At 44.2% G+C, this 19,198-nt stretch overlaps 1 protein-coding gene and 1 pseudogene across 2 annotated transcripts in view; both read left to right on the top strand.

Annotated features, from left to right (window-relative positions):
* LOC129853417 (multiple epidermal growth factor-like domains protein 9) overlaps positions 1 to 14,647 on the top strand; it is a 44,135-nt gene extending 29,488 nt beyond the window's left edge. Inside the window, exons 3-6 of one of the 2 annotated variants that reach the window (XM_055919437.1) lie at positions 3,988 to 4,127; positions 5,069 to 5,218; positions 12,002 to 12,271; positions 12,384 to 14,647. In XM_055919437.1, the coding sequence (XP_055775412.1) occupies positions 3,988 to 4,127; positions 5,069 to 5,218; positions 12,002 to 12,271; positions 12,384 to 12,898 (1,075 nt within the window). In that variant the 3' untranslated portion in view covers positions 12,899 to 14,647. Of the gene's footprint in view, positions 1 to 3,987; positions 4,128 to 5,068; positions 5,219 to 12,001; positions 12,272 to 12,380 lie in introns of both variants that reach the window. The other variant, XM_055919436.1, reaches the window with a different exon arrangement.
* Positions 14,648 to 17,297: 2,650 nt separating this feature from the next.
* Positions 17,298 to 18,518, top strand: LOC129852774 (DNA primase small subunit-like; annotated as a pseudogene).
* The last annotated feature ends 680 nt before the right edge of the window (positions 18,519 to 19,198 follow it).

Below are 19,198 nucleotides of genomic sequence, written 5' to 3'. Positions count from 1 at the left end.
CGGCCTCTGGAAGAAACATCGGCACAATAACTGTTCTTCGGGAGCTTCATGAAATGGGTTTCCATGGTCGAGCAGCCGCACACAAGCCTAAGATCGCCATGCGCAATGCGAAGGGTCGGCTGAAGTGGGGTAAAGCTCACCGCCATTGGACTCTGGAGCAGTGGAAACGCGTTCTCTGGAGTGATGAATCTTGCTTCACCATCTGGCAGTCTGACGGACAAATCTGGGTTTGGCGGATGCCAGGCGAACGCTACCTGCCCGACTGCATAGTGCCAACTGTAATGTTTGGTGGAGGAGGAATAATGGTCTGGGGCTGTTTTTCATGGTTCGGGCTAGGCCCCTTTGGAAATCTTAACACTACAGCATACAATGACATTCTAGGCAATTCTGTGCTTCAAACTTTGTGGCAACAGTTTGGCCCTTTCCTGTTTCAGCATGACAATAACTTGACTGGCCTGCACAGAGCCCTGACCTCAACCCCATCAAACACCTTTGGGATGAATTGGAATGCCGACTGCAAGCCAACCATAATCGCCCAACATCAGTGCCTTACGTCACTAATGCTCTTGTGGCTGAATGGAAGCAAGGTCTGTACGCAGTGTAGTTCTTTCCACAAAAGTTTTGCTCATCAAGATGGAAGCGTCAGGAATAGCCCTACGGTATTAGCAGTGCTATTGATTCTGCAACACTTTAACAGAAAATAGCTGTCACTTCCCTACTGTGTCACGTCCCTATTGCTCACTGTCCCAGTCTACTGCTACTGTAGCATTCTCCTCTCTGCCTCCACTCCCATGGAGTCATATGATTGTACACGTGTGTTTTTCTTCTTTAAAAAATATCTAGATCTTTTTTCTTATTTTTTTACACATGCCCCACTAAGCATTACCATCAACATTAGAATTGCATGAAGAGCAGTGTTTTAACAAAGCCTCATTTGAATAAGGCCCACGCACTCATGGGAAGGCATTGAGGCAACTGCTCTGTCACTTCTTGGGAGCTGGATTGCTATTTGCTGGTTGTAGTCCACAGATCTATTTTGTTGATTGTTTTTGATGAAAGGGAGTGATCAGGCGTGACTCATCGCTGTGTGTTTTTCCTTTGAGACTCTGGGATCAGCACACATGATGATTGGAATCAGAGAGCGTGTGTGTACGTAGTCTATAGATGTGCAGCCTTCAGTCTTTTTTCTTTTTCTTCTGGTACATTTTTAAATGTTTTACATTTATTTTCTGTGAATGAACAACCCCCTTTCTTTTCCTCCAGTCTGTCTAATGTATGATTCAATAGGAGCATCAGCTCGTATGTTTGGCAGGCTGACCGCGCAGCAGTATGTGGAATGTGCAGGTGAAATGCAGTGGAGTGTGTTGGCATTAGCGAATGAAATAAGTGATGTTCAAAGCTCGAAGGGGTGCTAAAGAGCTCAAGTTTAATTGGATTTTATTCGGCAAGAGCAAGACTGGATAATCAAATAGAAAGCACCCTCTACTGAGAGCTTAGTTCCAGCTGTCAGCAATCATACACAGCTAGTATAGGCATCATCATCAGCAGCACACTAATTCATTGTTTAGTTTTAGCCCGCCATTTTATTATCTCAGAGATTTAGATTGACATAAACAAATGATAAACAGTATTTATTCTTGTGTGTAGTCATTTTTCTCTTTTATCTCCTTCCAAAAGGGATTGTATCATAATCAAAACCACAGTGAATTCTTTGTCATGAATGACTTGCCTGTTTTTTTTTCGATCATAGCCCAACCCTGCAGAGCCCCACGGTACAGTTCAGGGTTGTTATAAATTGCATGTCAGTCCATGATGACCTGAGGCAACTGGGTGTGAATTAGTTATTGCTCGAGACAGATCTTTCTTCTCTTTAGTCATAGCGACCGCTCTTTCTACCCAGCAGGAGATGGGGCTGTGTAGGAGAGGGTTTGTCCTTTTGTGTCTTGCTGAGGGGCCCTTGAGAAGGGCTGAATTCCTGAAGAGGGTCCCACAGGTACCCATTCACTCCAAGGTCACTCTTTAATAGTCTATAACCACGTTTCCATCCATCCACAGTTATATGCAAGTAAAGTCATACCATATAAAAAAAATCACGTCAGCTGTGATGGAAAAAGGACGTTTCGATACAATTTTATAAATGCTGACCGATAATTTTTCATTTGACATGGTGGGATCTAAAATGAATTATGCAAGAAATATGAAATATTGATATAAAAAAATATATCAAAGTATATTTTTCGAGTCACGCGATTATATGTTGCGTGGTCCTCCCACTACGACTCAGGAAACCATGCCATCAATTAGGTTACAGATGAAATAAATTATGATGAACTTCACAGGGCATTAAAAGTGCACAGTGATGAGCTTGATGCTCAGTTCCAATAAATATTGAGGGTCTTATTCTGGTGACATGTTGATCAATGCTTGACTGCTGTTTGACAAATTAAAATATTCTTGCTCTTATCCATAATAATCTCAATGTAGACTATCCTATCCGCACAGCCTACCCGCACTGTATCTACAAGCTGTTGGCTAAATCCCACATACTTTAAAACACATAGTCCCCAAATACAGAACAAATTCAAGAAAGTGTACAGTATTATATAGAGCCATTATTGCATGGAACTCCCTTCCATCTCATATTGCTCAAATCATATAAAGCAACACCTCACGACACAACGCCTCTCCCCAATTTCACCTAGATAGTGTGTGTATGTACTGATATGTAGGCTGTGTGCTGTTTTTAAGTGTTTATACTTCTGTCCTTGAGCTAATCTTGTCTATTAATGTTCTGTGTTATGTCATATTTTATGTTCTGTGTGGACCCCAGGAAGAGTAGCTGCGGCTTTCGCAGCAACCAATGGGGATCATAATAAAATGCCAAGACCAGAGTCTTTTTTTGTTTTTGTGACAACTATCGGTAGAGTTGAAAATGCAGTGGAAACACATTGTCAAGCCCTGATCTGTTTCACCTGTCTTTGTGATTGTCTCCACCAAGATGTTACCAGTCTTCCCCATTATCCCCTGTGTATTTATGCCTGTGTTTTTCCAGTTTCTGTTTTTCTTGTCCTCCTGGTTTTTGACCCTTGCCTGTCCTGACCCTGTACACGCCCGCCTGACCACTCTGCCTGTCCCTGAGCCTGCCTGCCGTCCTGTACCTTGGCATCTACTCTGGATTATTGACCCCTGCCTGCCTTGACCTGTCATTTTCCTGCCCCTGTTGTTACAAAAAACATGGTTGCTTCACACATTTTGCACTTGGGTCTTACCTTGGTACCTGATACACATTGAACTTTAGATTTTTGTAGTCGGTACATTAAAACTTAAGCGAAAAACGTAAATTTTGTGTGCACTGTCATCATACACTGATTTTTATCTGTCGCCAATTGGATGGCAACCTAGCTTGTGATGAGAACCTGGCAGAAAGAGACTCTGCTAGGCTGAGTATAATCATACCTGGCCTGTAGGCTGTGTGATCCAGGCAGCTACTGTCTACAGCCTTGGACCAGATGTCCCTGGAGTGCTCCAGGTTGTGTTCCAGACTCTACCGTGCTGCCCTTGCCCCCAGAACATGCCAAACATGTTAGTAGAATCATATATGAAAGGCCTAGACAGCTTAGAACTGTGGAGGATGGGGGGCTAGGCTATCCCATGTTATTGAAACTGACTGGAGTAGCTGTGTTCTGTTCACCACAGACAGAGTGAAGGATTTGGTTAACCAGGGAAGGGATTGTGATGGGAGTTATGGGTAGCAGATGGATTGATGGAAGAAACCACTCAGGGGGAACCTGTAGGATGTCATGCATGAAACCACAGAATGTCATGGCTAGTACAATCCTGCCATCAGAAGAGTCTCTAACCAAATAGAGCAGTTCCACCATTACAGCAGTACAGTTAAGTTGTTACAGAACCTAAAGGCTGGACAATCAAATAGAAAAGAGTCAAAGTATGTGACCGTGTGCTGACTGTGCGCTCCTGTCCTTTCAGCTCAGGAATGTGTGTGTGTAAGACGGGAGTGTACGGGCCCAAGTGTGACGAGTGCCACCCAGGCTTCTTCCGTTTCAGCAGCACGGGGTGCCAACCCTGCCAGTGCAACAACCTTACTAACTACTGCCACCCACAATCTGGTGAGTAATCCACTACACCACACCTTCTATCAACAAACCACAACAATCACTCTTTATTTTTTCTGCTACACATTAATCCTGTTCGTCTCCGTCCCCGTCTCCACAGCTGTGTATTGTTGTGTGAGTGGACACAAAGATATTGAGAGGCTTGAAGGGGGTGAAGTTGGATGGAATTGTAGAAACCATCTGTTTGCTATTGTAATACATAGCCAGATGGCACAGTAGTCTTTCCTGGGATCAATGGAGGAATGCCGTATATTTACTTCCTTAGCTCAGGTCTGATATCAACTAGAATGACCCTCTCAGTCAGCCAGGAAGCGTTACATAAGAAACCTGAGGGCATGTTAAAAAACAAACAGACTCTCTGTCTCTTCCAGATTAACATGGCAGTAACCAGTTCCATTTCAATCAGAAAACTGGAAAATCAAGATGATTGTTCCTACCTCTATAGGGTCATTGATTTTAGATAGAGAACACCACTATCACTCCTATCGAGAAGGACAGAGAAAACAACAGTGTTCAGTGTATTCCTTCATTTTAGAGAACAAAGGACGTCTGCAATGTCCCACTATACAGAATCATTTCTATTCCACAAAAAACACTCAACTCCATCACTATGTAATTACCAATGAAATAGTCAAGTAAGTATATAAACAGTATATTAATACAATAGTGTTACTAGGGTAATTACAGCGTTACTAAACAGGCATAGAGTAACAGAAGAAGTTCACCATCCAGCCCAGGCAGAGTAAAGACCCAAGAACAGGTAACTCAACAACCTGAGGCTCAAATTCAAATCAACAGGATAGCAGTATTTGCTGCTCTAACGTGTACAAACAAAACCACCATAGGGTTTAGGTGTGGTCAACAAATGGCATGTATCATATTTCCGACAGTTTTCAAAACATTTTAACCATAATATTCTCTCCTTTTCCACACAGGCATCTGTCTGAACTGCCAGGGCAACACTCAAGGACCCAACTGTGAGGATTGCAAGCCCAGATTCTACCGCAGCTCTGGTGCTGCCACCACCGATGCCTGTGTCGCCTGCCCCTGCTCCAACACCACCTCCACTGGCACCTGTCACACCGGTGAGTAGCCACTACCCCCTGCCTCAGTAGTACCCTTCTTAGTTAGGTCGCCTTATTAGAACCCTTGCCGGTCTGATTGCTACTTCTATTTTTTATTTATTTAAACTTTATTTAACTCGGCAAGTCAGTTAAGAACAAATTATTATTTACAATGACAGCCTACCAAAAGGCCTCCTGCGGTGATGGAGTCTGAGAAGAAAAAAATATATATATAGGACATAACACACATCACAACACTATATAAAGAGAGATCTAAGACAACAACATAGCAAGGCAGCAACACATGACAACACAGCATGGTAGCAACAAAACATGGCAGCAGCACAACATTTAACATTTAACATTTAAGTCATTTAGCAGACGCTCTTATCCAGAGCGACTTACAAATTGGTGCATTCACCACAAAACATGGTACAAACATTATTGGGCACAGACAGCAGCACAAAGGGCAAGAAGGTAGAGACAATAACTTACGCGAAGGAGCCACAACAGTCAGTAAGAGTGTCCATGATTGAGTCTTTGAATGAAGAGATTGAGATAAAACTGTCCAATTTGAGTGTTTTTTGCAGCTCGTTCCAGTCGCTAGGTGCAGCGAAATGAAAAGAGGAGCGACTCAGGGATGTGTGTGCTTTGGGAACCTTTAACAGAATGTGACTGGCAGAATGGGTGTTGTATGTGGAGGCTGAGGGCTGCGGTAGATATCTCAGATAGGGGGGAGTGAGGCCTAAGGGTTTTATAAATAAGCGCCAGCTATACAGAGATGACCAGTTTACATAGGAGTATAGAGTGCAGTAATGTGCCCTATAAGGAGCATTGGTGTCAAATCTGATGGCCGAATGGTAAAGAACATCTAGCTGCTCGAGAGCACCCTTACCTGCCAATCTATAAATTATATCTCCGTAATCTAGCATGGGTAGGATGGTCATCTGAATCAGGGTTAGTTTGGCAGCTGGGGTGAAGGAGGATCGATTACGATAGAGGAAACCAAGTCTAGATTTAACTTTAGCCTGCAGCTTTGGTATGTGCTGAGAGAAGGACAGTGTACCGTCTAGCCATACTCCCAAGTACTTATATGAGGTAACTCTATATGACCTCAAGCTCTAAACCCTCAGAGGTTGTAATCACACCGTTGGGGAGAGAGGCATTCTTCTTACCAAACCACATGACCTTTGTTTTGGAGGTGTTCAGAACAAGGTTAAGGGCAGAGAAAGCTTTTTGGACACTAAGAAATCTTTGTTGTAGAACGTTTAACACAAAATCCGGGGAGGGGCCAGCTGAGTATAAGACTATCATCTGCATATAAATGGAGATGAGAGAACTTCCTACTGCCTGAGCTATGTTGTTGATGTAAATTGACAAAAGCGTGGGGCCTAGGATCTAGCCTTGGGTACTCCCTTGGTGACAGGCAGTGGCTGAGACAGCAGATGTTCTTACTTTATACACTGCACCCTTTGAGGTAGTTAGCAAACCAGGCCAAAGACCCCTCAGAGGCACCACAAGAATGGAATGGTCTACCGTATCAAAAGCTTTGGCCATGTCAATAAAAATAGCAACACAACATTGCTTAGAATCAAGGGCAATGGTGACATCATTTAGGACATTTAAGGTTGCAGTGACACATCCATAACCTGAACGGAAACCAGATTGCATACCAGAGAGAATACTATAGACATCAAGAAAGCCAGTTAGTTGATTATTGCTAAGTTTTTCCAACACTTTTGATAAACAGGGCAAAATAGAAATATGCTTATAACAATTAGGATCAGCTTGATCTCCCCCTTTAAATAAAGGACCCACCATGGCTGCCTTTCAAGCAATGGGAGCCTCCCCAGAGAGGAGAGACAGGTTAAAAAAGTCAGAGATGGGCTTGGCGATGATAGGGGCAGCAACCTTAAAGTAGAATGCCGCTCGCTCATTTGTATACTTACATGTGTAACAGTATAACTTTAGTACCTCCCCTCGCCCCGACACGGGCGCGAACCAGGGACCCTCTGCACACATCAACAACGGTCGCCCACGAAGCATCGTTACCCATCGCTCCACAAAGGCCGCGGCCCTTGCAGAGCAAGGGGCAACACTACTTCTAGGTTTCAGAGCAAGTGACGTAACTGATTGAAACGCTGTTAGCGCGTACCCGCTAACTAACGAGCCATTTCACATCCGTTACACATGTACATATTCTCATTCCCCCCTTTAGATTTGTGTGTATTAGGTAGTGTTGGGGAATTGTTCGATTACTTTTAGATATTACTTCACTGTCGGAACTAAAAGCACAAGCATTTTGCTACACTCGCATTTACACCTGCTAACCATGTGTATGTGACAAATAACATTTGATTTGACTTGAGAAAGGGTATAAACCGTCTGACCCAGATGGTTTTTTGGGGTCATGTTTTAGGAGCTCCTTTAGCACCTCAGACTCAGTGACCGCCTGTAGGGAGAAACTTTGTAGCAGGGCAGGGGGAAAAGAGAGAGGAGCATCGGGGCTAGTCGCATTAGAAGGGGTGGGAGATGAGGAAATGTTGGACAGGCAAGGAGACATGGCTGAGTCAAATAGGAATCCTGACTTAATGAAGTGGTGATTTAAAGAGCTCAGCCATGTGCTTCTTGTCAGTAACAACCACATCATCAACATTAAGGGACATGGGCATCTGTGAGGAGGAGGGTTTATTCTCCAGGTCTTTAACTGTTTTCCAGAACTTCTTGGGGTTAGACCCACAGAGAGAGAACTGCTTCTTAAAGTAACTAACTTTGGCTTTCCGGATAGCCTGAGTGCACTTATTTCTCATTTGCCTGAACGAGAGCCGGTCAGCCTGAGTATGCGTGTGCTGAGTCTTTCACCAAATGGAATTCTTGAGGTGGAGTAACTCTGCCAGATCACGGTCGAACCCAGGGCTGCACTTGTTTTTAATTGTCATTTTCTTTATGGGGGTGTGTTTGTTAACAATACCACTGAAAATATAAAAAAAGAAGGTCCAAGCGTCTTCGACAGAGGGGATCAAGCTGATTCTATACCAATGTACATAGGCCAGGTCATGAAGGAAGGTTTGCTCATAAAAGTTTTTTAGCAAGCGTCTATGACAAGTCAGGTCATTACAGAAAACACCAGACTGATACCTATCAGGATTATTTGTGAGGATAACATCAAGGAGAGTAGCCTTTTCTGGGTGTTTGGAGTCATAACATTGTGGGATTAGTAATAATCAGAGAAAGATTTAGGAAGTCTCATTGCTTTAGAACTTGGTCATGTGGTTTAAGCATGTCCCAGTTTAGGTCACCTAGCAGGACAAATTCAGACTTCGTGTAAGTGGCCAGGAGAGAGCTTACAGCACCGGCCTGTAGGGTACAGGCCGGTGCTGATGGTGTACGATAATAGACAGTCAACAACAGTCAACAAAGAGCTATTTGAAAGTTTATTGCATAAAACCATAAAATCGAATTGTTTCGGAACAGAGAGAGCAGTGGAGGTGTTCCTTGGTAAATATTGCCACTCCACCACCTTTGGAAGATATGTCTTGCCGATCTGTGTTTTGAACACCTCAGTGTTCAAAACACTCTTTCTTAACCACGTCTCAGTAATGACCAACAGATCTGGATTGGAGCTGTGAACCCACACTTTCAATGGATACATTTTAGGTAATAAGCTTCTAGTGTTAACGTGCAGGAAACCCAGGCATTTACGAGAGCAGAAATAAGTGAAGCAGATATCAGAGCACAAGTCAGAATTGGGGCTAGCAACAGTAGATGGGCCAGGCTGTACATGCACATTTCCAGATATCATCTACTTTAATATAATCAGGGCACAGCAGAGGACAGGGAGAGCTCTGCAGTGTTGATGTATGACATTTGAATGTGCATTAGATAGCAACAAGATAATATTGTACAGCAATTTCATCAGGTAACATGAATACAAAGCCAGCAAGTGGTGATTAGAATAGGATGGGAGGCCAAGAGTCCATGTAACCAATAGAGAGTCAGAGTCCCAAGTGTGGGAACAAACATACTCTGTCCTACGGTTGGGTTAACAAGCAAGTTCATAGTCAACAAAGCACGCATGAGTCATGAGGCAAATAGCATAAAGCACAATAAAAAGAATACGACTTGGGGCTAGCCATTGTACGTTCAGAGTCACTCGCCCCAATAGTGCGTGTGTGCTGGAGGCGAGCGAAAGCTCGGGAGAGAGAGGGGAGTGTGGCGGGGGTACCTGTACCAGATGGAGAAACAGGCCATGGCAGACAGTGATCAAATTGCCAGGTGGAATCCAAGCAGCAGTGCAGCAGGCAACAGGAGTAGGTGTCACACCCACTTGGGAGAAGCTTTTTTTGTGTGGCAGATTCCTTGTAGAAAATCCCAGCTAGCTAGCTAACATAGCTAGCAAGTCTCTGTCCAGCGTTTTTTTTCCACGTGGAAAAGGAGGTCGTTAACTAGCTATATCTCTTCAGTTTCGGCGAATGGTCCTTTACGACGTCCCAAAAGAATTGTCCTGTTGTGGCTGTTATGTTTTGGAGATTGCAAGGATGATATCTTTTCAGTTCCAGGTTGGATGGTGTTTTCGGGTTTCTTGTGGTTCTTTTACTAGGCTGGTGTATCTGTCATTATGTCTTGGTGTGCCCTGCCTGGCAGAGAGAGAGTGACCACAGAAGGTAGTGTGCCAGAAGTACTCTTAATGTTCCAACAGCAAAACACCATCAACAGTCACTGCCAGGGATGAAGGCTCTAGTCCCCATTACCAGGGGTGCAACTTTGGTTATAGAAGAGAGAGGGGGGGGGGGGAGCATCTCTAAACAGCTTACCCGACTGCTAGGAGGCATCCGCAAAATCCTAAAGCACAGCGTTGACTCGTTTTGTATCACATTCCAATGATAAAACTGGGGGGAGACAAAAATGCAATTAGAATGTGAGGCCCCCGTCCCCAGTGAAAGTTGCACCCCTGACAATTATTATAGCCCCATCCGCAGGGATAATTGCAATTTACTTGTGATGGTTTGTCAAAGAATCAACATCTGGACCCTCTGGTTGATGATGTTTAATCCCACATATCTGTCTTATCCCTGCTGGTCATGTTGTTTCATCACCGAGCATGGGTCTGCTCACATCAGCTTCATCACAAAAGTCTAGGTCACAGTGTATGTCTGTGCTCATGTAGACACGTATTTGATATTAAGCATATTAAGTTTTAACCAGGCAAGCCAGCATTAGTTTGTACCCATACTAAACTGATACCTCAGCAGCTGAGGCCTGAGCCTTGGTGACACAGACATACATAGAGTCCCTGTCTGTCTTTCTCTCTCACCTCCTCCCTACCTCTGATCTGACCAATCAGCCGCAGCCATGTGACTGCTGATAGCCTCCCATTGGGTCCCAGCAGCCTGGCAACAGCCATGTGGAGAGGGTTCTGAAGCCTGTCAGGTTGTTTGCCCGGCCAAGGCTGAGGGGGGCTGAGCTGAGCAGCTACATCACTGCACTGCGAGGGGAAGGGACACACACACAACATGATCCTCCTATTGCTGCCTTGTGAAGTCAATGGAGTGTGGTGCCAACCCCCGTCTGTTCTGTTGCTGCCTGACTAGCTTGCTGTGAAGTGGCCCAGCTGTGCCCATGATGTTCAGTTGCTCTATGTTCAGCTCAAACTCGGCCTTTTGTGTGTGTGTGTGTGTGTGTGTGTGTGTGTGTGTGTGTGTGTGTGTGTGTGTGTGTGTGTGTGTGTGTGTGTGTGTGTGAGAACTGGATTGAAAATGATGTTCAGGCCTGTAAGTGACTGAGCTGGCTGTATTGCAGTAGACAGGGAGGATGGTAAAGGTATTGGATAAATATCCAGGTCAGGTTGTAGAGTATCATCATGTGAAGGTTTGCCCCCCAGCCGTCACCGTGCTGACTGGGTCATGTTCTCTCCTGGTGATATAACACATCGGCTCACTCTGACGGAAGCCTTTCCACTGCCAGCAGTCCGGGGTTAAAACAGACCAATCACAAACTGCCTATAGATAAGAGTTGTTATCACTCTTACACTTTGTTGGTCTAACTCTTTTCTATAATTTTTATTGTGGCTTTAAAAGTGTGTCTGTTGTGGGCAAAAAATATTGTTCCCATAAGTCTGAACGAGTTAGATATGATTTAGAGATGAATGATCTTGAGCAGACTAAAGCCTGCAGCACAAATTTGAGGTACCATTAAATGTGTGGTTATTTTCTTGATTAACTTGTTTAGTAGGAGGGGATCAACACTTACACTAATGACATGCAGCAAGCCTAATTACTGTGCTCAATTATATTTGGTGTCAGAGCTCTTGGCCCTTAATGGATGTGACAACATCAAAAGGGGATATATCACAGTTAGTGAAGCCATTAGGAGAGAAGGAAGGCACTGTATAGTAGCATCATATTACTAAGGTCCAGAGGCTGGAGGAGAAAGCTGACTCCTGATAATGAGGAGTGATGATGATGCTCTGATACAAGGGATCAGTCTTTAAAAACAGTTCAACTGAATTGATAAAAGTGTCTGCTAAATGGCATGTTATTATTATATTATCGTTGAATATTTTCACTGAGTCTTTTGGGGAAGTTACAAAATGTCTCATTCTTCAACAGAAAATTGTATTATTAGCCAGGGTAGTCTTATATAACCCATGTTTAGCCCGTATGTAGCCCGTAGACTACTAGACACTGCCATAGGGCTTACCCTCTGTGTTGTACAGTATTAGTGCCATCTAGTGGTGGTGCATCAGCCAAGTCTATTTTATGATTTATGACTGACATGTATTAGCGTGTGTTTTTGTTTCCCTAGACTCTGATGGGTTCCCAGTGTGTGACCAGTGCCTGTCTGAGTACAGCGGTCAGCAGTGTGACCGGTGCAAGGCTGGCTTCTACAGTGCCAATGGTGTGTGTGTGTCCTGCGACTGCAGTGGGAACGCAGACCCTACGGGGCCGGCCCAGCTCTGCCACCCTGACACTGGCCACTGCCTGAGCTGCACCGTCAACACCACGGGGCCTCAATGCCAGCTCTGTGCCCCCGGCTTCACAGGGGATGCCCTTGCTCACAACTGCACTCGCCCAGGTAAGCGTCATCCAATAATTTGGTGCAGAGGGGTATTAGTAGTTGTGAAGTTATTGAATGAGCCATGATTAGCTCAATTCATTCACATTGTGAATAATTTGTTTTCTAGCAGCACGGATCGTTCTTACCCCAGAGCCTGCTACAACAACAGAGACCCCTAAAACCACCACTACAACCTCTGCTCCAACCCCCAGCAGCAAGGGCCTGACTGCCACGGTGCCCACCAGTGCTCCCCCTTCCACCACTAACTCTAGCATCCTACTGAGCATAGCCACCACCCAGGCCCTGCTCACCAGCCTGGGCAGCCCCACAGTCAATACCACGGCCGCTCTCACAGAGGTCTCCTGGACCCAGTTCAACATCATCGTCCTGGCTGTCATCATCCTAGTAGTGGTGCTGCTTCTGGGCTTCGTGGGAGGAGTGTACACCTACAGAGAGTACCAGAACCGCAAGCTCAACGCTCCCTTCTGGACCATTGAGCTGAAGGAGGACAACATCAGCTTCAGCAGTTACCATGACAGCATTCCCAACGCTGACGTGTCTGGCCTGCTGGAAGACGAGGCCAACGAGGTGGCGCCCAACGGCCAGCTGGCTCTCACTAACCAGGGCAACTGCTACAAGGCCTAGCCCACAGGGTAGACAGACAGCACACTGCGGACAGACTGGACACTCAGAGAGGCTTCCGGCCTGGCTGCCTGCTTCACAGGACAGAGGCATGAAATGGATAAAGACTTTCAAAGCTGCTGGACACCAAACCCAAAGCTCAATGTGTAACTCGACTCCTTCTACCCAGCTCCTCTCTCCTTCTGTGGAGCAGAAGGACACCAACAGACTGACAGATGTTTGCAAAGAAAAAGGGAATGGTATGTTTCTGTTTGTCCTTACGTTTGGGCTCCATTTCAGATTTGAGTGATTCACGTAAAAGAAGAAGTCGATGAAGGGTCCAAAGAAGAGTAGACTTTTTCAATTCAGTTGTGCCTGCAGAGGGCACTATAGCAGATGTGGATGCTTGTGGTAATGGGGAGTTTGCCCATGCAAGAGTAGAGGACCATGGGAGAATCTCAATTGCATACTCTTCGTGTTATCTCTCCGAGCCTCCTTCTCCAAACCGATTGGATGAGAGTGAAAGTCAGATGTCCCTCCCCTCTGAAGGAAGTGAGGAGAGAGGACACGAGGAGTATGCAATTGAGATTCTTCCCATGTCTCTGTTGTATGGCACACTGTTCCTTATGCAGCTCAAGGGACATCAGACTACACTAGGAACCCTAGCATTTCAGACACTTTTAAAACAAACTAACAGTTTAAGTTATAACTTGAACAGAGATCTAGTCTAGACGATGATTGTTATTCCATTTATTTTTATTCATTTCTTATTTATTTTCAAGTTTTGATTTTGGGATAAATGTTGCGCATGTAAGATGTGCTTTACATGGTGTTTTGAATTGTTTGCTATATTGAATGCAAATTGAAAAGGGCAAAATGTTTTCATATGTATTTATTTTTTGTGAGTGATATAGGAAATGGGAAGGCTGCTGGCTTAATGATATCCTCTTTTGTTTTCAGTTGTATCCTGTATAAAGAATTTCCAGGTCCTTACCTTGAGTATTAACGAGGGGTGTTTAGATGATAAAACAAACATACATTGTATCCTCTCTCTACTCACTACTGTTCACTGCAGGGCAGTAGGTCCTATTGTTCGTTATGATTATCACTTTGACCTATTTACTGATAGTGTGCTAATCTGCTGGTTTGAGAAATGCCTACCTCAATGGAAGTTGCTTAACAAATTCTTGCAAAACAAATTAGTACTAGTCAATTTAGGCTGGTTTCATTTAAGTAATCCACTTCTAGGACACAATGATGCCAGCCACAATTTCTTATGTAAGTCTTAACAGTACAAAATAGAAACAGATCTTGGTGATGTGTTGCTGGCAGCATCACCGTTAATCCCGCTCGAGTGTTTTTAATAAACTACAATTGATGTCCTGGATTTGTTTCTGGTAAAAGTATCATGAGTGAGTTAAGCAAGTAAGGGAACTCACTCCTCAGGGAATGCCTCTTTCCCCAGTGTGATCGCTGTAGATAAGAGTAGGACGTTGTACAGATTAATGTGAATAGGATCATTATTATTGTACAGGTAGAGTGCAGTTTACGCTCAGAACAGTCAGTACCCTTACACTGAAAGACTCAAATATGGGCTCGGCACAGTCCACACAGGAAATAAACTATCAATAGACCTACCCTCTGTATTGTGTTGCAGGACATGCTACATGCCATCATCCCTAACTACTGTTAAATAATGAATGGAAAAAACTGTAAATAGTACAAACTGAAAATGTCACACACAATGCTAAATAAAATTGGGTTTATTGGTTAGTCTGTAACTGTGTTTAACTCCTTTACATTTGCATGTTAATCCTACCTGGAATTTTCTTTCATTATATTGTTTTTACAGTGGCAGCATTTCTGTGAATTGAAGGCTTAACGACATCAACTAAATAATGATGCCAATCGTTTGAGTCACTCACCAGTGCTAATGAAGTGTAGCGTAATTTCAACAGGGAAGACTGGGCTGATTGTTTTAATTTGTTTGTTGTTTCATATTGTCATAGTCTTTGCTTCCTTTTTATTGGCATACGCGGAAACATGGTAAAATGTGTACATGACTTGGTACTTAACAAGTAACAGTAGCTCCACCTCAGCCACTGCTGGGACCCCAGGAGCTCTGGAACAACGGAGGGGTGTCCTGTCAGTGCCAGCCTGGGCAGCCAAGCAGCAGTGTTCATTTTGGTAGCTATTTTAGTTTTACTCTTAGGTTTTAGTCTTAGTCACATTTGAGTCATTTCATCCTTTGCTGGTTTAATTACCATCAGTTGACTACAACTCTGGACAATTTTAGTCTAGTTTTAGTTACAGCCATTTTAGTCACATAATTGTCAGTGCATTTTTTCTATTAAATAATGAATATTTAGGCTACCTCAAACTTACATCATATGCACATTCAGATAGCCTTGTCCAATTAGGCCTACTGTCCCCTCATATACCTTTGCTGGATGGCAACATTGGTAATTCTCCCCCCCGCCACAATATCAAACTCCTAATATTCAACAAATAGCATTTGTTTTTCTCAGGAAAAAAGCAACCACTCACATTTGTGGACTGCGGCGCAAGAGCTCCAACACAGATGAATGAATAGCAGCACACATGGGAAAATAGGGCTTCTGGTGTGATCAAAGAAAAATTATAAGCTGGCTGGTTCGACCCCTGAATGCTGATTGGCTGACAACTGTGGTATATCAGACCGTATACCACGGGTATGACAAAACCTTTATTTTTACTGCTCTAATTACATTGATAATCAGTTTATAATAGCAATAAGGCACCTCGGGGGTTTATTGTATGTATAAACCACAACCCCTCTGGCCTTAATGCTTAAATAGGTACATGAAAATGAGAGCGAGAGTAAAGATTGTTGTTCCTAGTTGAGGTTAGTTACAAGTCAAGTATCCTGGCACCTGGCTTCGCATCAGTTCAAAAGATTGACGAATGACTGAAGTTTTGATGTAGAGTCTGGGCATGTTGCAGCAGTATGTCGGAGGGAGAGTCCTAGATGTGAGAAGTGTGCAGGAGGGCGTGAGACAAAGGAATGTGTCGTTTCAGTGGCGAAAGTTGTGTGTGTTAGTTGTAGGGGTGCCCACGGGGCTGGAGATCGGAGATGTTCGGTGAGAGAAAGGCAGGTTTAGGTTGCCAGGGTCAGAGTAGTAGAGAAAGTGTTGTATGCTGAAGCAGTGAAGAGAGTGGTAGAGGAAGATGGGTACAGGGTGAGGGATCCTAAGAGGATTCCTTTGAGAAGGCAGAGACTAATAGAGAGTGATGGGAAGAATATGTGCTTCAGTGAGGTAAGTTTCTTGGCATTCATAGCTATGGTTGTCAATTGTACTGCAGAAATGGATGGAAAGTCCCAGAAAATAGAGGTTGCGGTGGCTGCGGGAGAGAAATAATTTGGATTGCGAGGTTTTACTGCAGAACAGTTGCAGGGGGTGATGAGTGGGTAGTGTTCTGTCGCCCCAGACCGTTGGTCTAGATAGGGTAAATAGTAGAATGGGGTGTTTTTTTTGTGTTTTTTTTAGAGAGGGCTAATAGTTGGCAAGGTCATATCACAAAGAATTGAATGTAGGTAGCTGTGAATCACCCCACACTCCAGTACAGTAGGTGTCGGTGTATGCACCTTTAAATTGGATGCAATCCGTTAACACAATTCCAAAGAAGATGAAGTGACCACCTGGGAGCTGTGTGGGAGGAAACCCGGGCAGATCAGCTCAAACTGAAATATGTAAATTCTGCAAACAAACCGTTTTCATCTGTTTTGTCCAATGAATTCATGCAGAATATTTCATGCAATCCTTTCACTCCAAGTATGGATAACTGCATACTTGGAGTGTGTCTGAAAGTGGGTGTTGCAAAAGAAGTGGGTGGATCAATAGCTATGGACGTAACATTAATGGGTGGATCAACAGCGATGGGTGTAACATCAGAGCTCCTATATTGTTTAGACCAGCCATTTCCAGGTGCACCTCAGGTCAGCTTAATTTTTATATAGCAGGATAGGATAATTAACGTGTCAGGTTAGAGGAATGAGGTTAAGGTTAGGAAAAGGGTTAGGCTTAGCTAAAATGCTACAGTTGTCAACAATCGACTCGTCGTGCAACCCAATCAGCCATGCAAAATGGTCTTGAGTGGCAACAAAACTGCCCAATAGCTGATTTCCATACACCCACTTCTGTTGATCCACCCACTTCTGTTGACATGCCCACTTTCAGACACACTTCATGTATGCAGTTACCTTAGACTCTATCATCGGCAGAATTGTCTCCCACACAGCTCCAGGCGGTCACTTCAGTTACTTGTCAATCGTTTGAACTGATGTGAAGCAAGGTGCCAGGACACTAAAACAATTGCGGGGTACAGTCGGCTATCAACATTTTAGATGTTTTCTTATTATTTTCACTTAAATCTATACATTTGCATAATAACTTCAGAAATGCCAGCTGCTGATTACGACCAGGCCTCTCTATCGGACCTATTGCCCCTCCACTACCGCCGAATTTTCCCTTTCTCTCAATATTACCGGTGGCCGAAATATGGAGGAGTGACAAAGACCTACTCACATTGAAGGATGACATCTACGTACGATATCAGTCATTCAGCACTCTGAACGAGCTGGAGAAGGAGATGCAGAAGATAAATCTGTACAAGGTCTATAGTCACGGTCTATAGTCACAGGCCTAATCAGTATAACACAGTCAAGTCTGGATCCTTCCAGGCTCTGGAGAAGGAGCTGGTGTTTGATGTTGACATGACAGACTATGACAATATCAGAAGCTGTTGCAGTGCTGCAGACATCTGCCCAAAGTGCTGGACTCTGATGACTATTGTCATCCGTATCCTGGACAGAGCCCTTGGAGATGTCTTTGGTTTCCGGCACTGCCTGTGAGTGTACTCGGGCAGGAAAGGGGTGCATTGCTGGGTGTGTGACAAGGCCTGAGTCTGGTCAAGGATGAAGAAGAGACGGTGAGTAAAGTAGTGCTGTCAGACCCAATTCATCCATTCATCAAAGAATCCCTGACGGTGGTGTTGCACCACTTTCCCCAGTACTTTCTAGTGGAACAGGACATACTGGGCAACAAAGAGGTTGCAGACAAAGTGCTGGCCCTCGTGCCCAAAGATGTTCGAAAGGAGCTTCTGCAGTGCTTCCAGACTGAGAAAAACCCTGAGAAGCGCTGGGGAAGACTTAAGACTCTGGTCCAAAACAAACGTACAACTGCCAAGGGCTACTACTTTGAGAAGGAGGTCATGCTGCAGTACTTTTACCCTCGGCTCGATGTGAACATCAGTAAAGGAGTCAACCACTTGCTGAAGTCCCCATTCAGCATCCATCCCAAAACCAGGGGGATTTCTGTTCCTATTGACCTGAGAAAACTGGATCGCTTTGACCCCTTTGATGTGCCCACTATCAGTCTGATCTGTGAATTGGATCGACCTAAGACAGCAGAGGAGGAAGAGGAGGAGGAGGAAACACCAAGGAAAATGAGAATGAGAGAGAAGCAGGAGAGCGACGGAAGATAAGAGACTACAAACTAACAAGCTTGGCGAAGTATGTGAAACTATTTGATCAATTCCTGTAAGGGATGGCTCTCTCAAGGAAAGGGGGCATCTTAAAAAGAGTCATCTTCAAAAGGACTTCTAACCCTGAGCAGTGTCCAACGGAACACTGTTGCTGGGATTGGTACCTACAATGGTTGGCTAATCTTAACAAGCCCATCATATCAGTTGTTCATGATCTGACAGTTAAAGATGGATAACACACATTACAGATACACTGTAGCAGATACACTGTAGCAGATACACTGTAAACAAATGTTCTCAGTTTGAGAATTGTCATGCAAATATTTGACTCTTTATCATTGATTGAAAATCACAGTTGTGCAAAACTTTTATAAAGCCTATTGCTGAAAAAAGTGGCAGGACATGTAGGCAATTTTTGCTTTGATCACATCAGAAGCTCTATTTTCAAGTGGGCTGTTATTCTTTCATCTGTGTTGCCGCTCTCGCACCGCAGTCTGCATGTCATGTCAAATTAAATGTCCATTGGTCTCACGTGGAATTCTCGTCTCGTCACATTTTCGTTGACTAAAATGAAAAGTAATTTATAGTTTTTTAATGATAGTCGTCTCCTCCTCAAGGCCTACTACCCACAATGGGACTGCCTTTCTCAACGTGGTTGTGTTCTGGCGCGCGATGTGGATGTATGGCAGATCCCTCTGAGCACATGTCTGTTGAGCTGCTCTTGCAACCACATCTACACTCTGTGCCCTGTGTTGGAGGTGAAAAGCAAGCAGAGAGCAACTGGCAAACGCCGCCAAGGCC

This window comes from Salvelinus fontinalis, chromosome 4 (genome assembly GCF_029448725.1).
Source record: "Salvelinus fontinalis isolate EN_2023a chromosome 4, ASM2944872v1, whole genome shotgun sequence".
Classification (NCBI taxonomy): Eukaryota; Metazoa; Chordata; class Actinopteri; order Salmoniformes; family Salmonidae; genus Salvelinus; species Salvelinus fontinalis.
The sequence above is the reverse complement of the archived record's forward strand: the minus strand, read 5'-3'. Positions and strand labels throughout refer to the sequence as shown.